The sequence below is a fragment of the Typopeltis vanoorti genome, chromosome 5 (assembly GCF_054136105.1).
Source record: "Typopeltis vanoorti isolate ZY-2024b chromosome 5, IOZ_Tvanoo_1.0, whole genome shotgun sequence".
NCBI classification, from domain to species: domain Eukaryota; kingdom Metazoa; phylum Arthropoda; class Arachnida; order Uropygi; family Thelyphonidae; genus Typopeltis; species Typopeltis vanoorti.
Genome location: NC_143553.1, coordinates 142,832,838 through 142,859,884, shown reverse-complemented (window position 1 = coordinate 142,859,884; position 27,047 = coordinate 142,832,838). Strand labels below are relative to the sequence as shown.

Here is a 27,047-nt window from a genome sequence, read left to right as displayed (position 1 = left end):
CGCCTAAAAAATAAGTACTTTTAAAAATATCTAATATGTACAAAACGTGAGCTAGATACTGAGAAAGAAATCAGGAAGTTGGATGCCTTTTGATTGGAAAGCCTTGGGTTCGAATCCAGGCTAAGACTCAAATATTTTCTCTTAAGGATTTTTCACCTGAAATACAGTTGACCAACTTCTTAAGTTTTTCATCAAGAAACCGGCCGGAACACGTGCAGTTAACAGACACAATGCATTCCTCATAATTGCTTCAGCAGTAATCCAAACCGTCAATCAACCTGGTTGGTTGCATTTTAAAAACGGCTTTTTGTTCTTCTTCATTTTCTTCTTCTTATCATGGATTTTAAGCCAGATGGCCTCTTCCGGTGTCATGTCATCTCTTTCTTGGTCTCCCAATTCTTCTTTTCCCACTTATTTTATATCCGTGTAGTATTTTTAGTAGTTTGCTATTGTCCATTCGATTTAGATGTGCTAACCATTTTTGTTTATATTTACTTATATAGTAGTTGCTTGGTTTTATATTCAGGGATTAAAATCTTTTCATTTGTTTTATGGTCCCACTTGGTATACCAAGCTGTTTTTCTGAGAAATTTCATTTCTGCTGTTTTGAATTCGTTTTTCCTTCCCCTTTTTTTATGGTTCATGTTTCACCTCTATGTAATTAAGATGCTTTAGATCAGGGGTCGACAAAGTGGTCGATGTGGCTATCCAAGGGTCAAAAGGGGGTCAATAAACACCTAAAACGATTTTGAGTAACACCTGGTAAACATGCAACTGGCTGAGCCAACGAGGGAGAAGCGCACGCTCTTCACGATGGAGACATCTGGAACAGTGAGAATCAGGGCTAGTGCGCATTCATCGCCCATAGCTATCAGAGTGAAGTTCGGTGAGCTGATAACGTAGAATTTACTGTGTAATTTTTTTAAAGTTATAGTGCCCATAATGACTGCCCCTGATAGTAAGAAGTGACGATAGTATTCGCAAGAGTAATTAAAATTTGGGTTCATACCATCATTTAACAATGAAAAGGGTGAAGGAATGATTATTTTTAAATTGAGATTTATTATTGATAACATTTATTCAGGAGATGGTCTAAAAAGTTTGCCGACCCCTGGTTTAGACAGAAGGTTGCATAATATGATTCTGATGTGTTTCTGTACCGGAGATGATTGAAATATATTATTTATTATGTCTTTTGCTTTAATTAAATTTGAAATGTTAATGTCTATTTTTTTTATCTTCATGTAATAAGTCAGTCCTCGCGGTTAGCCTAGTGGCTTTGTGCTTCGCAACCACATGCTTAGGGAAGGAGTGTCCTGGGTTCGATTCCCGTTGACGACGTGAGGAGCTTAAGGATCTTCCTCAGCCATAGCCAAGTTAGCCGGTCTTAGGCGTGGACAGCAGGATTTTTCCCCACAGTTTATCTGGGGTTTTCCTCCGCATACAGGCAAACCAGCCCCGTGAACACACACACACACTGTGTACAGTCATAGGATATAGTACGGCAAGGAAGGCAACGCGGGAAACCACTTGCTCATAGTCATTCCCCCTAGATAGTGGCGTATATATATAGCTTCCCCTAAACAGCCGAAAGGCTATAACCACAACAACATAATAAGTCGCATCCCAGGTATGTGAGAGTGTTTACTTTTTCTAATATTTTATTATCTATCATTATTTTCCTTCTTATTGGATTTCTCCTTTGAAAGACATTATATATCCAATATATATAAAATTATATATAAAATTACTTGGTATCTTATATTCAAGATACCAAGTAATTTTATATAAACTTGGTTTATAATCCTATTTCCCAAGTGAGCAAACAGACAAATAAGTCAAGTTTGCGCTTGCACGTATTGCAAGTCTGAGGCAACTCGCGGTAAAGGTGGATTAAGCTCTAATCACTTTCTTTAGTATTTCCCCCTTAATGTAAAGCACATTCCCTTGAGGAGATGTATGATGCTATGCATTAAAGGCAATGGTCACTACCCATACCGGTTTCCCTTTGTTTAAGTGCGGGGATACCTTTCCAAAAACTCGTAAAATCCCACGGATCACCCAATAATGAGCTACCCGCAGGATCAGAACGCTCTACACCATGGCAGGCTTTCCCCACCACCAGCAGAGCCGCTCATTTGGAATGGTAACAGCAACAGCCGTGCCTCAGTTAAAAACTTCACTGGCTACAGCATTGCCATTCATCACCCAAGCTTCGAACCCGTTTCGACCTTTTGTATAGGTGAAGCAGGCTTTAAAAATTAGGCGATCCCGAAAGATCGCCCATCTCAGCGTTGTTCCACTCAGTGACAGGCTCACCCGTCACTGAGAAGAAGAACTTCTCAGCATTGGCTCTACCCAGAGCCATAATCTCAGCGGTGGTCCCACTCAGAGACAGACAAAAACCTATTCCCAAGCGGAGCCTCTCAAGGCCAACTCCGCACCGGTTTCGACCTTTATTGAGGTCTCGTCAGTGGGAGCCAGATCAGACAATGCCAAAGTTGAAGTAATGCAGAGCTCATATGAATTTCACCTAAACAAGTTGCCACAAGGTGCTTTGACCCTATTAAATAAAATCTCAGGATGAGAGATAGATGTAGAAAGTTTTTTAACTTGGGTATATTATGTATTCAAGATACCAAGTAATTTTATATAAACTTGGTTTTTAATCCTATTTCCCAAGTGAGCAAACAGACAAGTAAGTCAAGTTTGCTCCTGCACGTAGTGCAAATCTCCCATGAGTTGCCTCAGACTTGCACTACGTGCAGGCGCAAACTTGACTTACTTGTCTGTTTGCTCATATATATATATATATATATATATATATGAAACCCCTACCACATGAAAGGTGCATCCTTGCTGTACTCATCTTGATGTGTCTTTCTATTCTGATGTTTGTTCTAATTTGACTGCTATTTTATATCCTGTATATATTTTGCAAATAGTCTGTAAGAGCTGGTTTGGTATATTTAGATCGGTAAATATTTTAAATAACTTTTGTCTATTAACTTTATCAAAGGTATTTTCATAATCAATGATGAACGTCATGTGTGTTTCTCTTTGAAATTCTCTTTTCTTTCCAATTAATAATTTTAGAGTGAACATTTAGTCTATGCAAGAACATCCTTTTAAGTCCATTCTGTTCTTGCAGTAGTTTGTCCTCTGCAATACTGTTTAGTTTCTCTTTCCAATATAGTTCCAACACTAATTCCAATATAGTTATTGCAGTCATCTTTATTTCTTTTTTTTATATAAATTGGAATAACCGGTGCTTTTTTCTAAGAGTTTAGAGTTTTTCCAGAAATCCAGACCATGTTAAAGAATTTCAGAAGTCTTTCTGCATTTCTGTATGGTTCATGTTTATATTGTCTTCTCCTGGTGTTTTCCTATTTTTCATCATATTTATTGTATTTTTTAGTTCTGACATCGTAATATTTTCTGTTAGGTCATTCTTTATTTCATAAAATATTATTTCATTGTTCTCATCTGTCCAGAGATTTTGAGAACAAGTTGCCCATTTTTCTAAATCAATTGTTTGTATTTTTTCCTTTTCGTTTATTTCTCTGTTCATGTATTTTATTATTTTATAGGTTTCTGGTAGTGGTTTAGATATATCATTTTCTAGTTCTGTTACAAAATTGTCCCATCTCTCTCTCTCTCTCTCTCTCTCTCTCTCTCTATGTTTGTTTTTTCTTACTTCTCATTTTGTAATTGAACTGTTTCTTTTGTACTCTCTCTTTTTATTATCTTTTCTGTTTCTTTGTCCCAGTTTCGTAGCTTCTTTTTCTCTTCCATCGACTGGTTATTCCTAAGCTTTCTGTTTCTGCCTTTGCCAGGCTTTGTTTCAGGTTTTTCCCATTCCTCTTCTATGCCATTTGTCTTGACTTACGTTATTTTTATAAGGGTTATTGCTGTTGCTTCTGTCTTTTTTTTTTGTTTTTCTGAAATTGCAGAGGAGAATTTACATTCTTAATAGTTAAAGTAATAATGCCAGCCAAAACTAAATCGAAGCCGATTCCCAGTTTTCTCAGTATTGGCATTAGATCAGCATTAGCCTCCAATATTTTCAGTATTTCCCACCTTTCACCTTTAATTAACTTTACGGGATTTTATTTTCATTTTGTTTTATTTATTTATTTATTTTATTTTTTTATTTGAAGAGTGTAGTAATCGGATTAAAAAAAGGGAAAAAAAGTGGGATGTGACAACATAAATGTTAAAAAGCTAAAGATTATCATTAGGCATAAATTACAATTCTTTACAAATATCGTTAATAAATCCTCTGAACATGGTAAATTTATAGAATACCTAAAGACTGCTTCAGTTGTACCGTTATTTAAAGGAGGAAATAGAAATGAAATAAAAAATTACAGACCAATATCTATACTATCCACAATCTCAAAAGTCATTGTAATTCTGATAAAAAAAAAACTTAAATAGCTGTTAAAATACAATATCCTTTTACGCAATTAATCAATATGGGTTCAGATCCGGATGCAATACTGAAAAAGCGCTATTGGAGTTTCATGAAAAGGTCTATAGTGGAATAAATGAAGGAATGCATACAGCAGCTGTTTTTTTTTTTTTTTTTTGATATATCTAAAGCGTTCGACTGTGTTCATCATGATCTATTGCTACTGAAAATGTCCGAATACGGCATTAGGGGAATTACTAATGACTGGTTCAGATCCTTTCTGAATAATAGAAAACAATATACCAGCTATGATATATTTAAAAGCACAACAAACATAATAAAATACGGAGTCCCACAAGGGTCGGTATTAGGACCCATCCTATTCATAATATATGTTAATGATCTATGTAAATGCAAACTTTTTGGCAAAATGATATCCTTTGCTGACGATCCGGCTTTAGTATATACCGAAACAACCCTTGAAGATCTAAAAAATCGGATTAATAGCGATCTGTTAAAACTAAGTATATGGTTTAGCAACAACGGATTTAACATTAATACCGACAAAACGAGATATATGTACTTCACATTAACAGACAAATTAGATCACAGTACAATTATAAAATGGCATGTAAGGAAATGTAGGGACACTCTAAATTGTAAATGTAGCTTAATCAAAAAAACAAAAACCGTCAAGTATTTGGGCCTCCATATCGATAGCAATTTGAAGTGGAACTCCCACACCACTTTCTTAACAAATAAGTTTAGGTTCATAATTAACAGATTATATTATGTTAAAAAATTTGTAAATGCAGCATTCTTAAGATGTTTATATTCTTGGGTAAATTCCTCACTGCAATATGGCATTACCTGTTGGGGAGGAGACTATTATAACAATCTGCTTCCATTAATAAGAATACAAAACAGAATAAGAGCCATAACTACTACCGACTTCGCACATTCAACCAATGATCTGTATATCGTTCATAATATTCTACCATTTCAGAAACTATATCTCTATGGGTGTCTGTTTATGTAAAAAGAAACACTGAAAGTTTCTTGATATATAATGTAGACTATGGATTGCGCTGCGGTCGAAACACGCTGGAAGTACCTAAGGCTAACAAAGAAATTTTTCATAAATCTTTCGAGTACATTGCGAAGAGCAGCTATAATAAACTTCCGAATGAAATTAAATCTATAACCTCAGAATATATATTCAGAAAAAGATTGAGAAACCTACCTCATGGGATTAAACAATGTTGACAATTACTTTAAACGTATAGTATAAGAGATCATTATAACTCATATATCATAACCAATTAAGGTATTGATTTACAAATTGGTTCATTCAATTAGGAATTAAAATATCAACATGTACATGTATTGTGAAATATTGTCATAATTATACAAGTTGAATAGTATAATATGTATAATTTGTATACGTCATGTGATGATTTTTAAACTAATTGTTGCGTGTTGTAAGGAGGATGTATCATCTAAGTAAAAATTAGTGAAAATTACATGAAAAAAGAATAGATTTTTCCAACAAAGTAGAATAAGATTTTTTTAGGATGGAGTGGGATTTTTTGGGGGAGAGAAAAAAAAGCCAAACCAACCCACCAGCAGCCATGTTTGAACATTACATTTTAAAAAAATCTTTAAAATTTTATGTTCAAATAAATAAATGAAATACAGGTATCCCTGGATTAACACGGTTAATTAATCCCTCGATGTTACCGCGTATATCAAAATCGCGTTAATCAAATCTAATAATCAATGGTAAAATTACAATCCGTCCATGATCGATTACTGTATTAATAATTCGTAGGAGGAATGACGTCATGATGCTCATGCCACGAGGCTTGCATGTTTTTGCGTGGTAAATACTCGCGTTGAATACACCGGTTCTCGTCCGATCACCGAAGTTAAGCAGCGTTGAAGTACTTGGGAGGGTGGCCACCTGGGAACACCGAGTACCTTTGGCGTAAGATTTTTGCCAGCTTGGTTGGCCGAGTGGTTAGCGTATCCGCTCTCCCGCTAAAGGGCTGAGGGTTCGAATCCCGCCGTGGGCATGGATGATGTTTGTGATTGTCTGTGGAAATAATAATAAAAGAAAAAAACACTATAAATATAATACATGATGGTACATATTAAGTGGATATTGAATCCAACATTATTTCATAGCCGAATATAGAAACTACAAGAATTTCGTGCCGAATATACAGAAACTAAACGTTTCGGCGGATGCAAGCATAAGCAACCTTATGGGCAACTCGTAGTAAAGGTGGAGTAAGATCCAGATCACTTTCCTCAGTATTTTTAATAAAGTAAAGCACATCTCCAAGAGGACATGTATGATAAATAAGCCTTTGGCTCTCTATTTCAGTAATACAAGATGGTTTATTTATTTTCAGTTACAATCTAGAAATTATTAAACAAAGAATAAAAAACAAAAAAAAACATATTATACTGACATCGGAGGTCGCCGTATCTCTAAGATACAATTTACTGTCAAATATCACAAACCTTTACATAACATGTGTTAAATCAAACTGACAGCAAAAAAACAGTGCGGAATAACATATGAATGCACAGCTACTCATGACCTCCAAGCTGCACACTGAATTGTGTATGAATATTTATATTAAACATTTTGCATGTATCTATCAGACCAGCTGCGAGCTCCGCAGCGTTAAAGACACGTTAATCAAGACTCTTGCCGCGTATATCAAGGGATTGCCGCAATTCATTTCGCTGCGTTAATTAAATCCCGCATTAAGCAAAACTCCGTTAAGCAAGGGATCCCTCTGTATTTACTTTAGTTTAAAATCGAAGTAAAATTTGAAAAAAAAAAGAAAGAAAAAATCTGTACCTATATTACATAATTTAAGGAATTTATAATCTAAATGGTGTGTTTAAAATATCTATATTTTTATAAAATTTTCTAAGTTATTCAATATTTTAATAGGTGTATTACAAATAATTAATTAAAATACTTAAAATGAATTAAACTTTTTCATATTTTTTATTTTTAATAAGTATAACATGCATATTTAATCGAAACAGTAAAATAGAGGCAAATATCAAAAAAAGCAATTTTCGAAGTCAATTAATTCAGTATTCTGATTCATAGTGAAATTATCAATTGTTTTATATACTGCTAAATTCTGATAGTTATATAGTATATAATTAAAATTATTATCTTAAAATAATTTACTTATATAAAATATTAAGAAAACAAATTGTACAAATTTGTTAGTGAAAATGTAATTAATTATCTTTAAACAACCCTAAAACACCATTCAAAATCCTAAGTTAATAACTTGAAATGATTGTAATTAGGGAGCAATGAAATAGATCACAGGGTAACAGAAGCCAATGAAGTTTTAACTGATGCTTGGCATGACCAGAGCCGATAGCTCTGTAACATCCTATCCATACATTTTCATCTACAGATAACGGTGAATATTAAAAGCATTCTTGCTTCACCCATTTAGCATAAAATAAAAAAAATAAATATGATATTGCATTAACCCTAAATTGTGCTAACAATGAAGCATTTGAACTTCCTGTGTACTATATTCATATCAGAAATTTCCGTTTAGAATTTCCATGAATATTGCGTCCTGATGAGTTTGTGTAACTTTTTCTGCTATTAATATACAAACAGAATAAACAGCTGTTCGTCATCGGTGTAAAAGACTTCCGTGATTTACTTTCTTACAGATATAATTGCTTCCTTAAACGTGATGTAGAAAACTGAATGAACCTTTCATCTACTCGAAATTCAAGACAGTGAAAAAAGATTAACCTTAACGATTAGTTAGAGAATCGGAAGGAGCGGAGGCGCTGAGTGTTACGGTGCCGTTATTTCACTGGTGTTGATGTAGTTCGTTCGTTTACGGTGTCATTAACGCCCATAAAACTGGCCGTACGACGAAACCGAGCAAGGAAACTTGTCATTAAATTTTTGAAGACGGAATCTCGAAAGCCGTAGAGAAACATTCTCATTTATAAAAGCCACCCTCCGTGCAGCGAATTGAGGTCGCGTTTGAAAAGTTTGAACGCTGCTATCTTCATGCGGAATTATAAGTTACCTTTTTTTTTTTTGTAGGAAAATTTTCTTTTTCAGAAAAGAATATTCGCCAGACAAATATTTAGGGATCAGTAATCACAGACGTCTGCGAAACCCCCCGTTGCTTTTACAATCATCGACGCGATAGTGAAAGTCAGATATGGACAATAAACAAAGCTAATTACATCTTCTGCGAGATGACAATAGAGAAAGGGCCCTGTGGGCTGCATCATTGCCCAGTAGCCATTGTTGTAATCAGGGCATGACGTTCACTCCATCATTGTATTCGGCGAGATAGATGACAACTGTCTTTTACTCCAACTGCCGCAAATATCGGCTGTTTTTCTGGTGTGATATCCCAGGTCAGCAGGAACTATTCGTAAACCACCATGGGAAACACTGGCTTTATGGAATAGAGCATTTCATACTCTCTCTCTCTCTCTCTCTCTCTCTCTCTCTCTGTCTGTCTGTTTGTCTTTCTCTTGAAGATAGATGGGACATGTGCTCTTCAGTGAAAGAAAGATTTTTTTTCTCTTTCTCATTAGGACTGAAATAAATGACACCTGACGAAACATATCTTTAATCTAGTTTTTTTAGAAATTAAACTACATAATATGAAAATCTTGTCTGTGTACGGCATAAGCTAGCCAATATGAAAAGCGTACACACACACACACACACACACACACACACACACACACACACACACACACACACACACACACACACACACACACACACACACACACACACACACACACACACACACACACACACACACACAGGGAGAGCTGAAATAATGGATTACGTTGTTTAGAATTACGGCCTAATCAACTAAGGCTGTGAAGCTCGTATGGGTTAATTGGATGCCTCTGACTATTTGGCTTGTTGTATGGCATGAAAATTTCGTGTCTCCGAGAGGAGAAAGATACTTCAGTCAGTACAGACGAAGCCCTTTGGTCGGAAATACCCCGAGTTCGATTTCCGTCCAAGAATTTTCCTGTAAAATTCTCACCAGGAAAACTTTGTACAAAGTCACCTATGGTCGGAAAGGATTGAAGGGATAAATCATCAGAGAGGAATCCCTTCCACCTCGGTAGGATCAAAAATGACAGAAGGAGGGGGGAAGAGAGAAAGACAGGGAGAGAGAGAGAGAGAGAAGAAAGAAAGAAAGGAAAGAAAATAAAGAGACAGAAAAAATAAAAAATTAACAGCAGAGTGTTAAATAAAAAAGACAACAATACGATGATAATATAGAAAGAGAGGTAGGAGAGAAATGGACTCCTGAAAAAAAATAAATGAAAAGAGGTAGTTCGAATACGTGAAACTTGTCATTGTTTTCATTTTAATAGAATATGGAGAGAGAGAGAGAGAGAGAGAATAAAAGAGAATAAAACAGTATAGCAACACAGCTAATACCAGACAGAGAGACAAATGAGAAAATGGACAGAATAAAAGAATTCACGAACAAGATAGAGAGAGAGAGAGAGAGAATAAAAGAAAATACAAAAACAGATAGCGCAAAAGAGTACATGGACAAGATAGAAAGAGAATATGAAAAGTACAGAAAGAGTTAGTTAGTTTCCTATGATGGAACAACGGCCGCGAGTCCCTTTAACGGAAAGGTACGGCACCATCTTAATCTCCCAGAATTTATTCTGGCTCGGGACCGGCATAGCTGATGAATCAGGCCTATGGCTGGGTCAGTATTCCTGACTGTAATCCGTGAGTGTGTTCACGGGACCGGTTTGCCTGCTTGCGGGATGAAAAACAGTCGATAAACTGGGGGGAACCCTGCTGTCCATACCCAAGACCAGCTAACTTGGCTATGGCTGAAGAAGATCCTTAAGTTCCTCACGTCGTCGACGGGAATCGAACCTAGGACATTCCTTCCCTAAGCATATGGTTGCGAAGCGCAAAGCCACTCGGCTAACCGCGCTGACGGACAGAAAGAGAGAGATAGAGATGGAGAATAAAATAGAAAAGAATACAGAAACAGATTAAAAGCGAGAATATGAGAAAAAATACAGAGTTACATGAAAATCTTTTTTGTACTCTGTTAACTGGGCGGACAACTCGAATAAATATATGATGTATGCATCATCAAGAATTAATTTCTTTTTTTTTTCGCAAATGTTATATATTTATGAGTATGTAATAATGATGATTTACATAATTTTATTATTATTTTTTTTTTCGCAGATCAGAGGAAAAGAAGTATCGAATGCTGCAAAAATCCTCCAGATCGTCGGCACTACAATTGCTACCCTGTCGAAATCCCTACGGATGATCCATTTTACAAGTTTTTTGACCGCAGATGCATGAACTTTGCTAGATCACTTGCCGGCTTGCAACCTGGCTGTAAACTCGGTAAGTAAGGCCATTATTCAAGCACTTTTACACACACAGGTGCATTTCTTTAACCTCGTACCCAATTGCCATTTCTGTTTTATCAATGTGCATTAAACACAAAATCTGTTTCGTATTTCCTGTCTAACACGATTACACCAATCTAATAACTATGATTACACGAAGAATTCTTAATAGACTTCATTTACATCCTTGCAGCATGTATCGAAATGTAATGGAAACTTTCATTTTTGCACTTTTATTCTTCGCTCATCACCAATTCAAATTCGCCATTTTCTTTATTTTGTTTTTGTTGTCTGAAGTAAAATCGTTTCAGTACAAACACAAAACTTACACGAACGTGAAAGCAAGCATATAAATGCATGACTTAACCTCATTTATAAAGATCGGGAGCACCCAAAGAGGAAAGAACATTACGTAATGATCAGTGCAATTTGTTTTTTCTGGTTCCAGCAACTATATTGATCCACACAAGAAAAAAAAGAGAAAAAAAATTAATTAATTAACTCGCGAAGTATTAGTGAATTTTAGCACTAAAATAATCTAACACATAACAAATTAAACTGAAAAAGTACAGGTAATATTTATACCTGCCAAAAAAAAAAAAAAGAAGAAAAAAAAATTTGCTTTTGTGTAATTCCAATCAATACATATTTAATTTTTTCTAGAAATATGACATGCAATTTATTTATTCATGTCTGCATTCTGTGTATGTAACTTCGATTGGTCTGGTTTTGCGTAGGTCCAAGATGGCAAATCAACGCCATTTCTGCGTATATGGATGGCAATTTCATTTATGGAAGCAACGAAGAGGTCGCTAGTAGGCTTCGAGAATTCCGAGGAGGTCAGTGTTTAATTCAATCAAATTTATTGAATTTATATTAAATAAAATTTAATATATATAGTTCCAGAATAACTTACATATACATACGGACAAACAGACAAACAAAATTAAACCAATAGTTGCATAAGTGTTTTGCAAAATGCATTTCAAGTATCTAATGGGATAACAGAGAGCCATGACGAAGCGTTACCATGGCTTGCTGGGGGTCTAGAAAATACTTTTAATACGTGCAATTTATAAAACGTAAATTGCACGTTTCAGAACATAATAAATAAAAATATCCTGAAAAGGTCGTCATAAAACAACGGTAACTATATTAAGGTAAACGTTTATTTGGAGTGATTTAATTTCCTGCATATCGCTATTCTATTTTGATGTTTGTTTTCAACTCACTTCTGAAATTGGACACACAATGTATAAACGATATCTTTCTAAAATATTTTTAAAAAATTTTTGTATTTTGCTTAAAATTATTATTTAAATTTATTTATGAGCTACTCAAAAACTAAAAACTTATCAAATTATACAAATATTTACTAATAAAAGTCAAAAATATAAAAACACCTTTTATTTTGTAAAATACTTTTTATCTAAATAAATATTATTAGGAAACTATTTAGTGAGGGATGAATCAATCGACCGTGAGATGCGGTGATTGATTCATTCAATCCAATACCCTTGGAGGGTAATGGATGACAATGCTGTAGCCAATGAAGTTCTAACTGAGGCTCGGCTATTGCTGTTACCCTCCTGCCATGATCAGAGCTTTAATAATAGCTCAATAACCTTATCCCTACACTGTCCGCTACAGATAACGGGGAATATGAAAAGCATTCTTGCTTCGCCCCTTTAAGCCAGTCCTTATAAGGACTAAGGACTATTTAGTGAGGATTCGGATGGAATCAATCGACCGTGAGATGCGGTGATTGATTCATTCAATCCAATACCCTTGGAGGGTAATGGATAGCAATGCTGTAGCTAATGAAGCTCTAACTGAGGCTCGGCTATTGCTGTTACCCTCCTGCCATGATCAGAGCTTTAATAATAGCTCAATAACCTTATCCCTACACTGTCCGCTACAGATAACGGGGAATATGAAAAGCATTCTTGCTTCGCCCCTTTAAGCCAGTCCTTATAAGGACTATTTAGTGAGAAAAAGTCCTTTTTAGGACTTCCAGGGTAACAAAGATCATACTTCACAGGATCATTTCTGTAGTGTGGTTAGCGTGTAGTTCATTTTTTGTGAACTTTCCCCATAAGTGATTAGCAAATTGTTTAGCTAAGCGCAAATTATATATTATAGTATATGTTAGCTCAGTTATTATCGGCAAAGCGTCTCATAGAGACACTTGATAATAAACTACAGCAGCAAATACAGAATAAACCCCAGACTGGGGCAACAATAACACACTCGGTGGTGGGAATAGCTTAGGCCTCACCAGCATGGCTTTGCCGCGTACGCGGACCCTTGGAATCGAAGTGAAAGCTGATGTACGACCTCGATGTTTGGCCAAAGCCCTCATCGAAAGCGTCGGTGCTGAGCAGATTTTTGGGTTTACTCCCTTTGGTGGTGGCCGCTTCCAAGTAGTAGTAAGGAGTGAGAAAACAAGAGACAAACTACTTGCAGGATTCGAATGTAATGGAAAAACGATAGTTCCATTTTTGGTAGGGAGTATTACCAAATTACTTAGAATCCCCAGATTCCCTTTAGAATATATTGAAACGGATGTAAAGATCATCCACGAAATATTCGGGAAATTCGGCGTTATACACAAGGTGGAAGTCCTAAATGACGCCGAAAACCCCAAATGGAAGTCGGGTGAAGTCCACATCTCCCTCGAGATGAAAACGCCCGTTCCCAACTTCATTTTTATTGGATCCGCCAGAGTAATGATAAATTACCCTGGTGTTAAAAAACAATGTTTCAGATGTGGTGCTTTCACTCACCTTGGGGCGGACTGTCCTAGAGTGAAATGTAAAAACTGCCTCAAAGCAGGCCACAACCAAGACAACTGTGAGTCAGCTTGCCTGAAATGTGGGGTAATTGACCACAAAGTGGACACATGCCCATCCAGAACCCTTGCTGAGAGGATGGGCGGTGCAATCACGCCAGCAACTCTACCAAGCAATGAAAATGACACACCACAGGAAGCTTCTCCTCCTTTCGAGGCTGATCCTGATATAACAGAAATCCATACCTCCACTTCTAAGAAATACCGAAAGGGGAAAAAAACTTCCACAAGCAGTAAAATCCAACAAGAAGAAACAGTGGCTATTGAAACCATCAATACCGATATAGATACTAATACAGATGAAATAGATACAGAAGAAGGAAAGATGGAGGTGAACATCAACACCTCCAAACGGCCATTAAGCCCACAGGAAGAACAGTTGGTAACGCCAAAAACAGCAAAAGTATTGGAGACCGCTCACCCAGAAGTTCCTCATGCAAAAGCAGGGGAGACTCTAAGCCATCTTATTAGAGGTATCCCTGGGGTGGCGGATAAATTCAAAGAAGCGATGGCAAAATTAGGAGAACCTGAACTCCTCCTTACAGGGAAGCATGGACCTGATGTTGTCAGTGCAAAATGGGGTGACCTTTTCGTGGATGACATCAGCAAAATCAGCCCTGATCAAGTAGAGGTAGCTATGGATTTAGAAGAGGAGGCAGTTTCGGCGTTTTTTATAGCTCTCTGCAAACTGGACATGGTCAAGGGAAGTGAAGTAGCCAAGAGAATATTAACAGCCCACAACAAAAGAAAGACACAGTAACCACTTTGTGGGTTTACTCTACTCAGCTTCACTGGTTTTTAGCTCCCACAGGTAGGGGAGGACCTGAGAACCCGAGCGGCGAAGGCTTACAGCGAGGCGGTGCAGTTCCTTGTGAGCTGCATCACTCGGGCCAGATCCTTCCTCCACCTCTAAGTTTAGCTTTCAATTTTTGCTTTTCTGTGTACTTTTTTGTTTTTTTTTTTTTTGCATGTTTCCTTTTTAGGATTTTTCCTTTTTTTGTAAAGTGAAAAATCAACGACCGTTTTAGAAACGCCCCTGGGGGGCAAACAGCTAAAACAGGTCAACTGAGGCCTCTTTCACCTACTCTACCACTATGCACTCTATCTTTACTTCCTCTCCTACTATCTGCTGACTCTCAGCCTATCTTACTCTACAGGCCGATGATGAAGATTTGTTGAACTCACAAATTATTATTAATGGCAATGCTGTAGCCAATGAAGTTATAGCTGAGGCTCGGCTATTGCCATTACCCAGCCATGACCAGAGCTTTTTAGCTCAATAACACCCCACACACAGATTTTCTTCATTCAGATGACGGGATAAAGAGTCAAGGACTCAGTCCATCGCCCAGTTCTTTTAAGAACTATTTAGTGATGTTGATTACCGATGTCATATCCCAATAGAGTGAAGTCGGTTAATTTAAATTAAATATGTTGCTTAAATTAAATTTCAATATTAAAAGCGAAAGATGCATAAAAGTAAATGAAAAGAATAAGCGACTGAAGAAAATTTTCAATATTTGCTGTCCTAGGTTATTTCTAGTGAGATATTTCTCTTGAATAGTGTAGTTTGTTTTTTTGATGCTATTCAAGTAAGACTGAAATTCCAAACAAAATTGAAATAGGAGAAAACATCTATCCCGATCAGCGAATTACTAAAGTCTTTTAAAGAGACCAGAAAGAATTGCTGAAAGAGGAGCAAGAAACTGTATTATGGATGTATTATCATTTATAAAAAAAAATTCATAGGCAGAATTTTCTTGCCTGAGGGAAAAATCTGGAATTATTGCAGAAAAACCACCTTTTGCTAACGAATGAGACTGACTAACTCATTCTCACTTGAAAAAATGTTGTTCTTAGCTCTGAGTGAAATATTTTAATAAATATACGAAATTCCAACCAGAGTATTTGTAACTAATTTGGAAAGAAACTCCATGGTGAACCCTAACTAAATTATATATGGAAATGTGAATAATAACCCTCGCATTGGCAAAACATTTCCATTAATTATTGTTATTTATAATTCAGGTCGGTTGAAGACGTCTCCAATTTATAGAGACCTCGGATTGAAAGATCTTCTTCCCATGAGAACTGTGGACCCGGATTTGGGATGCATCGCTAGACCGAGAAACATGTACTGTTTTGATGCAGGTAAGTTAACGACTAATTTCGTCCTGTATACTACATTCTGGACGTTGATTTTACAATATTTTAAGTTGACTTGCACATGTAGCAATCTGACACTTCGACCATCATTAAATTTATAATAACCTGTAATAATTCCCTAGTAAAAGTAGCATTGCTACTCCACCAACAATTAGATTAAAGAAATAGACACACGTTTTGATATTATGAAATATCATTAATTGACGAATACAAACACTATTGCTAAATAAAGCTTCCTAACGAAACTTTATTTAAAATCCATGGAAAATATCAGTATCATACAGGATATTTTTTTGCATAAATTACCTAGTTATCACATTCTTGAATCACGGAAACTTTTATTTGTTCGCAAGCAGTCTTTCATTTTAAGCCTAATATGAGTATCATACAAACATTGAACTTTTCCACACAATATGCTACCAATGTTTTAACATCTGAATAGTTTCATGTGCAAATTTAATCAACTTTTTTTATATAAATAACAATGAATAACTTACTATCTTTTCAAAAATTGTATTATTTAAATCGAATTAATGTGGATTTATTCTTTTATTTATAGATTATTCTAACACCATTTTATAGTTTGAACATTTTATATATAAATATATGATGATGAAATCCTTAACTTCCGTGAAAAAAGTCCTTTTTAGGACTTCCAGGGTAACAAATGGCAATGCTGAACCAAGGAAGTTAACTGAGGTTCGGCTGTTGCTGTTATCCTGGGTGATGAGTTTTTGAGTTCGCTCTCTTAAGGCTTTTGCCTTAAGAGAGCACTTTGAGTCTCCGGGGAAGGTGTTCTCCGGCACGGCCCGCTGAGGGGTTCTTGCCGGTGAATTATTTACCTCGGAATTTGAGCGGTTCTGCTCAGTGGTCGGGGAGCCCGTCACTGAGTGGAACCAACGCTGAGATATGGACGGTCTTTCGCCCACTATGGAGTGGCCTAGAGATCGTCCGATTTTTTGAGATTTTACCCTTTACTTACTAATCAGGGTAACAAATGGCAATGCTGTAGCCAATGAAGTTTAACTGAGGTTCGGCTGTTGCTGTTATCCTGGGTAAATGAGTTCGCTCTCTTATGTTTTGCCCTAAGGGAGCATTTGAGTCACCGGGGAAAGTGTTCTCCGACACGGCCCGCTGAGGGGTACTTGCCGGTGGATTATTTTCTTCGGAATGAGCGGTTCTGCTGGGTGGTCGAGTATCACTGAGTAGAACCAATGCGGAATTTGGACGGTCTTTCGCCCACGAATGAGTGGCCTAGAGATCGTCCGATATTTTTGAGATATCACCTTTACTTAAACATACGGTGATTGATTCATTCAACCCTTGGAGGGTAACAGATGGCAATGCTGTAGCCAATGAAGTTCTAACTGAGGCTCGGCTATTGCTGTTACCCTCCTGCCATGATCAGAGCTTTAATAACTCAATAACACCTTATCCCTACACTGTCCTCTACAGATAACGGGGAAGATGAAAAGCATTCTTGCTTCGCCCCTTTAAGCCAGTCCTTATAAGGACTTCGGCAATGCTGATATTAAATTGTTTCTCCTCAAGATGGAAACAAGCTGATGGTGATATATTCCTTATTCTCAAACCTGGTAAGGCACCTTAAATGCCACAGAGTTATAGACCTATCAGTCTTTTATCATGTCTGGGAAAAATCGCAGAAAGAGTCATTCTCAATGAGGTGAATAAAAACAACATAATTCCGAAAGAACAGTTCGGTTTGCGTACCGGACATAGCACCACACAGCAAATTCACAGACTGACTGAATTCATCACTACAGGCTTTAACTGGAAACAACAGACAGGAGCTGTCTTTTTTTAGATGTTGCAAAAGCTTTCGATAAGGTTTGGCACAAAGGTCTCATCTGTAAATTAATTTCAGCCAACATCCTACTTTACCTTACTAAAATTATTGACTCCTTTCTAAAGGACCGTAAAATCCAGGTCAAGTTGCGCGGAATTCGATCCTCACTGAAAAAAAATCACTGCTGGTGTCCCTGAAGGCTCGCTGCTCTCACCGCTGCTTTTTAACATCTTTGTTTCTGATGTTCCTAGCACATCACTAACCACTATACCTAGTTATGCGGATGATATGGCAATTCTTAGCAGATCTCTCAGGCCGAACACAGCTACACAGCGCTTACGAACTGCAGCAACAAATTTGGAGGACTGGTTCAGAAAATGGAGAATATCTGTAAATGCTGATAAAAGCACTGCCATTCTCTTCACAAGAAGACAAGCATTTCACTTTGAAGAAGTTATACTTTTTAACACAGTTATCCCATGGAGAACTAGCACCAAATATCTAGGCATTCAACTTGATAACCATTTAAACTTTAACTATCACATAGTTTATGCATGCAAAAAAGCAAACTGTGAAATTGTGCAACTCTATTCTCTCCTCAATCGAAGAAGTTAAGTCAGCACTGAAAACAAACTACGGATCTACAAAACAATTATCAGACCATCTTATCAGACCATCTTATCAGACTTACGGATCGCCGACCTGGGGTCACACTTTCCCCACCAACATCAAAAAGCTACAGGTTATTCAAAACAAGTGCCTCCGTATGATTTTCAACGCTCTGTGGTTTGTCAGAAATGCTTTCTTACATCGTGACTCCGATATTGCAGATATTCCCACATTTCTCCATAATAGTGCCACTGCTTATTATACCAAAGCAGCTGTCCACCCCAATCAACTCATTCAAGAGTCATCTAACTATGACGAACACGATAGGTGGAAACATAAGCGCCCGAAAGCAGCTCTGCTTATCGGTTCAGGTGCCTCCGTACAGCCCTAAATAGGGTGAGCCAGGTGCTCGCTAACCTTTAATACAAGACTATTTCATAGCGACGAAGGGATCGGAGTCCATGGGACTGATATCCATCAAGCCACATAAGTTATCAGTTATCATTTCTTAACTTCGGATTTTCTCGAATGTAGGAAATATATATAAATGGCTCTGGAGGAATTTTGAGAAGAAGATAGCTAATAATAATGCTGCAGTAATGTTGTTGGCCGGTGGGCCCAGTTGTTGATAAGGATCTGTATTTATGTTTCATAGATCAGGAAAAGGCGACGAGATATCAAGAGAAAAACTGTTCATAACTCTACAGTTATGTGGTGTAAATTGGACATTATATCGAGTAATACACTGTCTGTATGTGAGTTACGCGCTATCTGATCAAAAATATTCGGATGCTTGCTTATCCTCTCTCTCACTATAATCTGAAAGGCCTTAATATGGAGTTGGTACACCTTTTGCTGCTATAACATCTTTCAATCTTCTCGGGAGGCTTTCCATTAGATTTTATCACGTTGCTACTGTAATTCCCTTCTTCCAGAAGACGATAGCGAGGTAGGTCACTGATGTCACATGATTCGTCCTGGCTAGTAATCGGCGTTCCGGTTTTATCGTACACATTCGGTGGGGGCTATGACTAGGGCTCTACGCAGGTCAGTCAAGTGCTTCAACACCCATTTCGTCAAACCATTCCTATACCGACCTCTCTTTGCAGTAGGACATTGATGTCTTGATACAAGAACGGACTCTTGTCATGAAGTTGGGAGCACAGAATTGTCTAGGATATCATTACAGCAGCATTAACATTCCCCTTCCCTGGAAGTAGGAGACTCAGCCCAAACCACAATGCCTCCTCCGTCAAACTTCATAGTTGGCACAATGCATTCAGTAAGTAGCGTCCTTCTGGCATCCACCAAACCTAGACTCATCCATCGCATTGCTAGATGGTGAGGCGTGATTCATCACTCCAGTGACGCGTTTCCACTGCTTCAGAGTCCAACGCCAGCGAGCTTTACACCACTCCACCCAACGCTTTGCGTTGCACTTGCTGAGCCCTGTATGCGGCCATTAGGCCATGGAAACCCATGTTCTTCAGCTTTTGACGAACGGATGTGGTACTAGCATTTCTTGTAGAGTATTTCTGAACTCGGTAGCAAGTGTTTCAACAGAGAAGGGAAAATTTTTCGCTAATATTTCCGCTATTTAGGCATAATTTTTAGTGAAGATAGTAAATTAAACATGTAAATAGACAATAATCTTGTATTCTAGGGAACCAGTTGAATAAATTTATATCGAATAAACAAAAAATTAAAACGCTAAACTAGCAGTTTATAAGACAGCATTCAAATCAATTTTAATTTATGGATCTGAGAGCTGGGTTAAAAATAACACTTTATCAAATACTAGGGACCACACATATGAGAGTCCTGACAAAGATTAGGGGCATGAACAGATGGCATCGATGTCATATTAAAAATTAGGATATGTAGTATCATCACAGTATCGTGTATATACTAGTACCTTGAGGATGAATATCAGGAATTCGATAATGATCATGATGAAACATTGCAGTAAAGGCTGCCAACATTACTTTTCAACCATATCAACTGCCATTTCTAAATAAAATAAACAAAACAAATGATATTGTGTCCACTACTTAATTTGCCAGTTTTTGTGATTGAATCTATTGGTTTACCATTCCTGAAGTTCTCTTTCAAACTCGTGTGATTTCAATCCTTTTTTTAGCATTTGAGAGATAAATCAGAAAAGATGCATTCCGTATTTATAGTATACTGGAGTACACTATAAATGACAATAAATTATATTGTTACCTTTACCCAAGAGTATTAAACTTGTAAAAAGTTTAAAACAGGTTTAAAAATTAAAATAAGTATTATAATTTCTAATAATTTATAATACATATTAAAATTTAAAATTTTTTTTAAACAACTATTACTTATTCAGAGTGTTTCATAATATGCCAATAAACCATTTAATATTCTATATAAAACAAATATATGAATTATACATTAAGTTAGTTCATACGTGAGCTGGGATCGAATTAACCCTTGGAGGGTAATGGATGGCAGTGCTGTAGCCAATGAAGTTCTAACTGAGGCTCCGCTATTGCTGTTACCCTCCTGCCATGATCAGAGCTTTAATAGCTCAATAACACTTTATCCCTACACTGTCCTCTACAGATAACGGGGAAGATGAAAAGCATTCTTGCTTCGCCCCTTTAAGCCAGTCCTTATAAGGACTATAAGTTCATACGTTCCTGGGTTTGATTTCAACCGGTCTGGGCAACCTTTCCTTTGAAATAGATGTTTGGATGAAGGTTTAAAATAGATGTTTGGATAAAGATTTAAAACAAGAATTTCTTGTCATTTAAAATATTCATGTGAGAACTTGATTGATGGTAATATGTCTGGATACACCTTTCAATAGGTGTAAACTACTACATGAAGTCCCAGTCGTAACAGGTCAAACACACACCAAACTCCTTATTAATCATAATCAAAATAAGAGTAATTATTCGTCAATGCAAGATAAAGATCACCATTTATTTATTTTTATTACTTTTTCATCATTTACATTTCAAAAAGAGCAGTAAAAATCCTGCAATTTTACTTCATTCGGGTAGTTGATGATCACTCACACCAGTAAGGTGTTACACCAATTACCCTTTCTACCAAGTAGATATGTTAAGGTTGTCTGTGTTTACCATAATAACAACAAAATGATAAAAATCATCTTTTACAAGCAATGATTTCTTTTAATTAGGTGATGACAGAGTAAACGAACAGCTACAATTAGCAGTAATGCATATTATTATGATGAGGGAACACAATCGTCTTGCAGAAGCCCTTAGTCAGATTAACCCTCATTGGGATGATGAAACTCTCTTTCAGGAAGCCCGTCACATACTTTCTGCCGAGATTCAACACATCACTTATAATGAATTCCTCCCTATGGTCCTTGGAAGGGATATTATGCAGAAATACGACCTCGTGCCGTTAACTGAGGTAAGACTTGCTAACAATGATGTAATTTCTCCCACTCCGTAAGTATTTAACACACGCATGCAAGAGCACTTATCCCTTTAGTGTTTAGAAATAGGTGTATGCTAATGAAGGCAATCAAAGCTCCAAATAGCTGTTGATGTAACTATAAAAGAATGGAGCATGCGCAATGAATCCACGATTGTGGATTCATTGCGCATGCTCCATTTTGTGACATTGTTTAATTAAATTATGCGAATTTAAATATAAATTGGCACGATTTAATATAAAAATAATTTAGAATTTATATAGTGTCATTTAGTATCTAAACTCGCATGTATAGTAATATTCATTGAGTTACTTTATTTTTAGGGTTATTATCATGGCTATAGCCCTAAAGTTAATGCTGGTATTCGAGCTGCTTTTCAATCTGCTGTGTTCAGGTTTGGTCACAGTATCTTACCGGATGTCACAGAGAGGTATAACAAGTTCCATGAAAGAATAGGTAAGTTTTTCCTAATATATATATATATATTTTTTTTTTTTTTTTTTAAATTAGAAATCAAAATTATTAGATTTACTCCATATTAAGTGTAGGTTTTTTTTTTTTTTTTTTTTTTTTTTTTAGAACAGAGTTTTGTCTAATTCTTACTTATCAGGATTTAGTAAATCATATTATCAGTGAAGTACTTGGGATTTAGCAATAATCATATCGGCAAAGTATGAATTGGTTCGTCATATTACGTCGTTGACATAGAGGAAAAAATGTGTTGCTTATTTGCAATTAATTTTTTCAGAAAGTGTTTAAAATAAAATAAAAGCTGTCGCTTTTGTGTAATTCCGCGCCATCTCTTATGATGTGATTTTCAAAGAAATTTCCAGAATTAAAAAAAAATATACAACCGACGGCATGACCCTATTGCCTCTTCTACTCTTCTGCAAATTTTCCTGCTTCTCTCTTCATCAGGGTCAGCCTCGAAGCATTGCTGCTTAAAAACTTCAATTGTACGAAAAATATTTTCAAATTGTTTCTGTGAAATCTCTTTTGGCTGACTATCAGTGGTTAAACTTTCTTCATATTCTTCGGGATCTTCCCTCTGTGCATCTAAATTTAGCAGGTCGGAATCACTCAATTCTTCAGAATGAGATTTAATTAACGCTTGGACGTTATCATTGAAGGGGAGAAAGAAATGAAGGACGTGCGAATTGGTCGCAAACACGCGAAATCACGTGCTTTATACATAAAATTTCCCAACTGTTATACAAGCAAAATAGTTGCCACTTTTAAAACTACGATGATCATAGATGAGAAGTTAATTTTCCGACGTGTAATAATAAACAACTCATCCCTGAAGACGGATTGAATACTCTATTATCGGAATCGATTTTCCTTTTCATGACATGCGCAGAGGTGTCTTGAATCTGTGGGCGTACTATAACAGATGACATAAATTTTGGCAGTAAAAATTTGGATCATAGTGTGTGTACATGGAAGTAGTGTAGTATGCCATTAAAAATAACTTTGTAAAATGTTTTAAATAGGTAACTAAATTATTTCATTCTGGTGAGTGATTTTTAAAATAGTTAGCCATAAAAATGTATAGACAGAAAATTTTTAAAATCTGTAACATTTATTTTTAATATGTATATAGGCGTACTAATCGAATTTTAGAGGCGCACTAATCGAATTTGGGTATCGAAAAAAAAAATGACGCACTAATTGAAAACGGACTAATCGAGGGATTACTGTACGTGTTTTATGGCAGTTAAGCTTGTTTTTTTATATTTCACCTTATTATTATTGATTTAATTATAAGATCATTAAATATAATGGAAATATAAAATCCTCGACGTCTATTTCTCTCCTTAGAGGCCATAAGACTATCAAAGCAGCTGCTACAGCCCTACGATCTGTACAAACCTGGCATTGTTGACACATTCATCCTTGGTCTAGTCAATCAGGAAGCCTATCGCATGGACACAGACATCACCACAGAGGTAAGACTATTTAATTACTTCCTTCCATCTTGTATATAGTTTTTTATGGAAGTTTCATGAATAACACATTAGTACAATGGTAAATAAACTTGGAAACCTACTGATGTTTCTTCATACTATATTAAAATTCGCTTCCATAGTTTCGCCTATAAAACTTTCAGCCAGCAACATAAAATTTGCTTTATCGATTGTATTAAGATAAAAATTCTCGCTGAATACCCCATGACTATTTTTGGATAACTATAGCACTTCTGAGTGCAAATCGTCTGCGTTTTCTGTTAGGTGTTGTAACGTCATCAACATTCAGTCATTTTCTGGTAAAATTGTAAAACACTCCTGGCTTAGTGGAAAGCGAATTATTAAAAATGATATATTCCTTCCTCCTGTCTTATATTTAAAAAAAAATGGTTTTAAACAAAGCTCCCGAATGATCTTTGTAACTTATTTATGATTTCTGTATACTACGAAAAATAATAAAACGACATTATAAATAAATGCCAATTGAAAATACTTTCGTTGTGACAAATAAACCGAACTGCAGTAGGTTTACGAATCATTAGAACCACTAAATCGCCTAAAAACCTATAATAACAAGTATAAGATAAGAACCTATATATATAATATAAGAACCTATAACAGGTATTATAACAGATATTAAAAACGTGTAAACGCGTTAATATTGGAAATCAATTTATTTCATTAACTTTTTAATTTACAAAAGGTGTTCGAAAATAGTTTTTATTTTTTCAATAATATTTTATTTAAAAAAATAATCAAAGAGGATATTAAAATTTTAATTTTATATAATATTTTATTATTATCATAATTTTAGTTTGCATTATATTACTCTTTATAATATATTTTTAGTGTGTCCATTAAGTCAAAGCTACCAAAATAAAAAAAGAAAGTATTGGAGGGGCCTTAGCAGGTTTTATTCGTTTCCATATCTCGCTAACTTTTCTTCCCCATATCATTTCTTTAGCGATGCATTTCGTAAAAAAAAAAAATAATAAATAAAAATAATATAATATAAAATAAAACAAGATTAATAAAATAAAGCCGCAATAAATTTTACAGCATAATATTACGTAACAATGTTACCGTAATATTTTCGCGATATTAGTATGCTGTATTTACAATAAGTGAAATCTTTTTCATTTTAATAATAATGGTTCTGGATCTGGATTAGGTCTAATGTAATTGCATGCGTCCTCAAAGAGTGTGTTAAGCGTATCGGAAGATGTCAAGTTATAGCCCAATAGAACTAATGGGTTATAACACACACACACACACACACACACACACACACACACACACACACACACACACACACACACACACACACACACACACACACACACACACACACACACACACGCACGCACGCACGCACGCACGCGCGCGCGCGCGCAACCCAGAAATTTGACGAGGATGATAGTGCATCACTCAACTAGATAGTCTGAGCTTGACCAGTGCTTTGCATTAGGTCTGTAAGTCATCACCTTCATCATCAGGCGATATTTCATGTCCGATGAAGTTTGTAATTTAGATGTGAGGTTTTTTTTTTAATAATTTAAATATAAATTCTCTTAAAAGCTCAAAAACGGAAATAAGCGAGCGATAATCTTTGTTTTAATTGTTGATTTAATATCTTTTTTTAAAACAAAATGATCCTGTTCAAGGAATGTACCTATATGGTTATGCAATTTATATTTTACTAATAAATTCTTATTTTTAGGATTCCAAATAATAAATCTATTAACATTATGTTTAATACGAGAAAATTTAATAATAAACGTATCTTTACAATTGAAGTTTTAACTTGATGGGCAAAATAATTTGGATGAGAAGCTTGTCTTTGTTTTGGTCTCTCCTTCCCCCCCCCCCCCCAATATTCGCAGATTTTTAAGACGCATCTCCTCCAGTCTTTCATCATCAAGTCACCTTCTGGATTTACTGTCTATAAACTTCATCTTTGAAATAGACTGAAATGTATTTTTGAACATGGAATAGTCTGTCATTTACTAACTGAGAAGTTAGCGTAATATATAAACTATAAATAATAACTATTTATGCCTCTTCAACCCCTCTTTGCAGTAGTAATAAACGCTTAAATCCCACATGTTACAATTAGTCAGTCCAATACCTTTCGAACACAGGATGTATTATAATACACTAATTGCATCTGATTTAATGCATTTTAGGTAACAAATCATTTGTTTGAAAAACCTGGTGATCGATTCGGAATGGATTTGGCATCCCTAAATGTACAAAGGGCACGCGAACATGGAATCCCAGGATATAACAAGTATCGCGAATACTGCGGTCTCCCTAAAGTCCACGGTCTTCAAGAACTAGCAGGAATAGTACCAAACAAAACCATCAGCCGATATGGAAGGCTTTACTCGTAAGTAAATTATTATTATTATTATTATTATTATTATTATTATTATTATTATTATTATTATTATTATTATTATTATTATTATTATTATCATCATTATTTTTATTATTAATGAGTTACGGAAATCTTATATAGTCTAAGAAAAAAATGATCAGCACATTAGGAATATAATATATATATATATATATATATATATTATGAAGAATTAAATGACTAGAACCGAGATTTAAGTAAAAACGTTTTAATATAAACACACTACTAGTTTCGGCCTGTAACAGCCTTCTTCAGGTGACATTATAAAAGAAAAAACACTAAACATTGAGGGTTAAAAGACTATGAACAACACAGACAGTCTTTATACATAATTAGCATGAAAACGTTGTAGTTGTATTTGAAGCTGTTCTTTCGTTTGTTGCATTGTTGGGAGAGTGCGTGCTTGCAACATCACGTGAACGCCAGTACATGATTACAGCTGAATGACTATCTGGGAGGTTGTAGCTTAAGTTGTTATTTAGATGAACAGGATTGAAGATGATTTCTCTAGATTCCACAATTTTTCTCTCTATAGTCTTTTAACCCTCAATGTTTAGTGTTTTTTCTTTTATAATGTCACCTGAAGAAGGCTGTTACAGGCCGAAACTAGTAGTGTGCTTATATTAAAACCTTTTTATTTAAATCTCGGTTCCAGTCATTTAATTCTTCATAAAACTACGTATGTTAACCGAGTCAATGATCATTCTGTCATATATATATATATATATATATATATATATATATATATATATATATATATATATATATATATATATATATATATATATATATATATATATATATAGAAACTTTATAATATTTATAATAAAAACTTATATATTCAATTTATTATTAAAATTGTTTGCATTTTGGTATAAATACTGTAGATAGAAAACACTTAGAAACGTAAATATTA

General features: G+C 35.5%; 1 protein-coding gene across 1 annotated transcript in view; it reads left to right on the top strand.

Annotated features, from left to right (window-relative positions):
- The window catches only part of LOC150106893 (peroxidase-like), a 98,142-nt gene that overhangs the window by 50,222 nt on the left and 20,873 nt on the right, over positions 1-27,047 (top strand). The window contains exons 7-13 of the mRNA XM_090393498.1: positions 10,695-10,862; positions 11,605-11,706; positions 15,747-15,869; positions 21,479-21,720; positions 22,069-22,201; positions 23,567-23,694; positions 25,899-26,101. Of these exons, the coding sequence (XP_090249624.1) occupies positions 10,695-10,862; positions 11,605-11,706; positions 15,747-15,869; positions 21,479-21,720; positions 22,069-22,201; positions 23,567-23,694; positions 25,899-26,101 (1,099 nt within the window). The remainder of the gene's footprint in view (positions 1-10,694; positions 10,863-11,604; positions 11,707-15,746; positions 15,870-21,478; positions 21,721-22,068; positions 22,202-23,566; positions 23,695-25,898; positions 26,102-27,047) is intronic.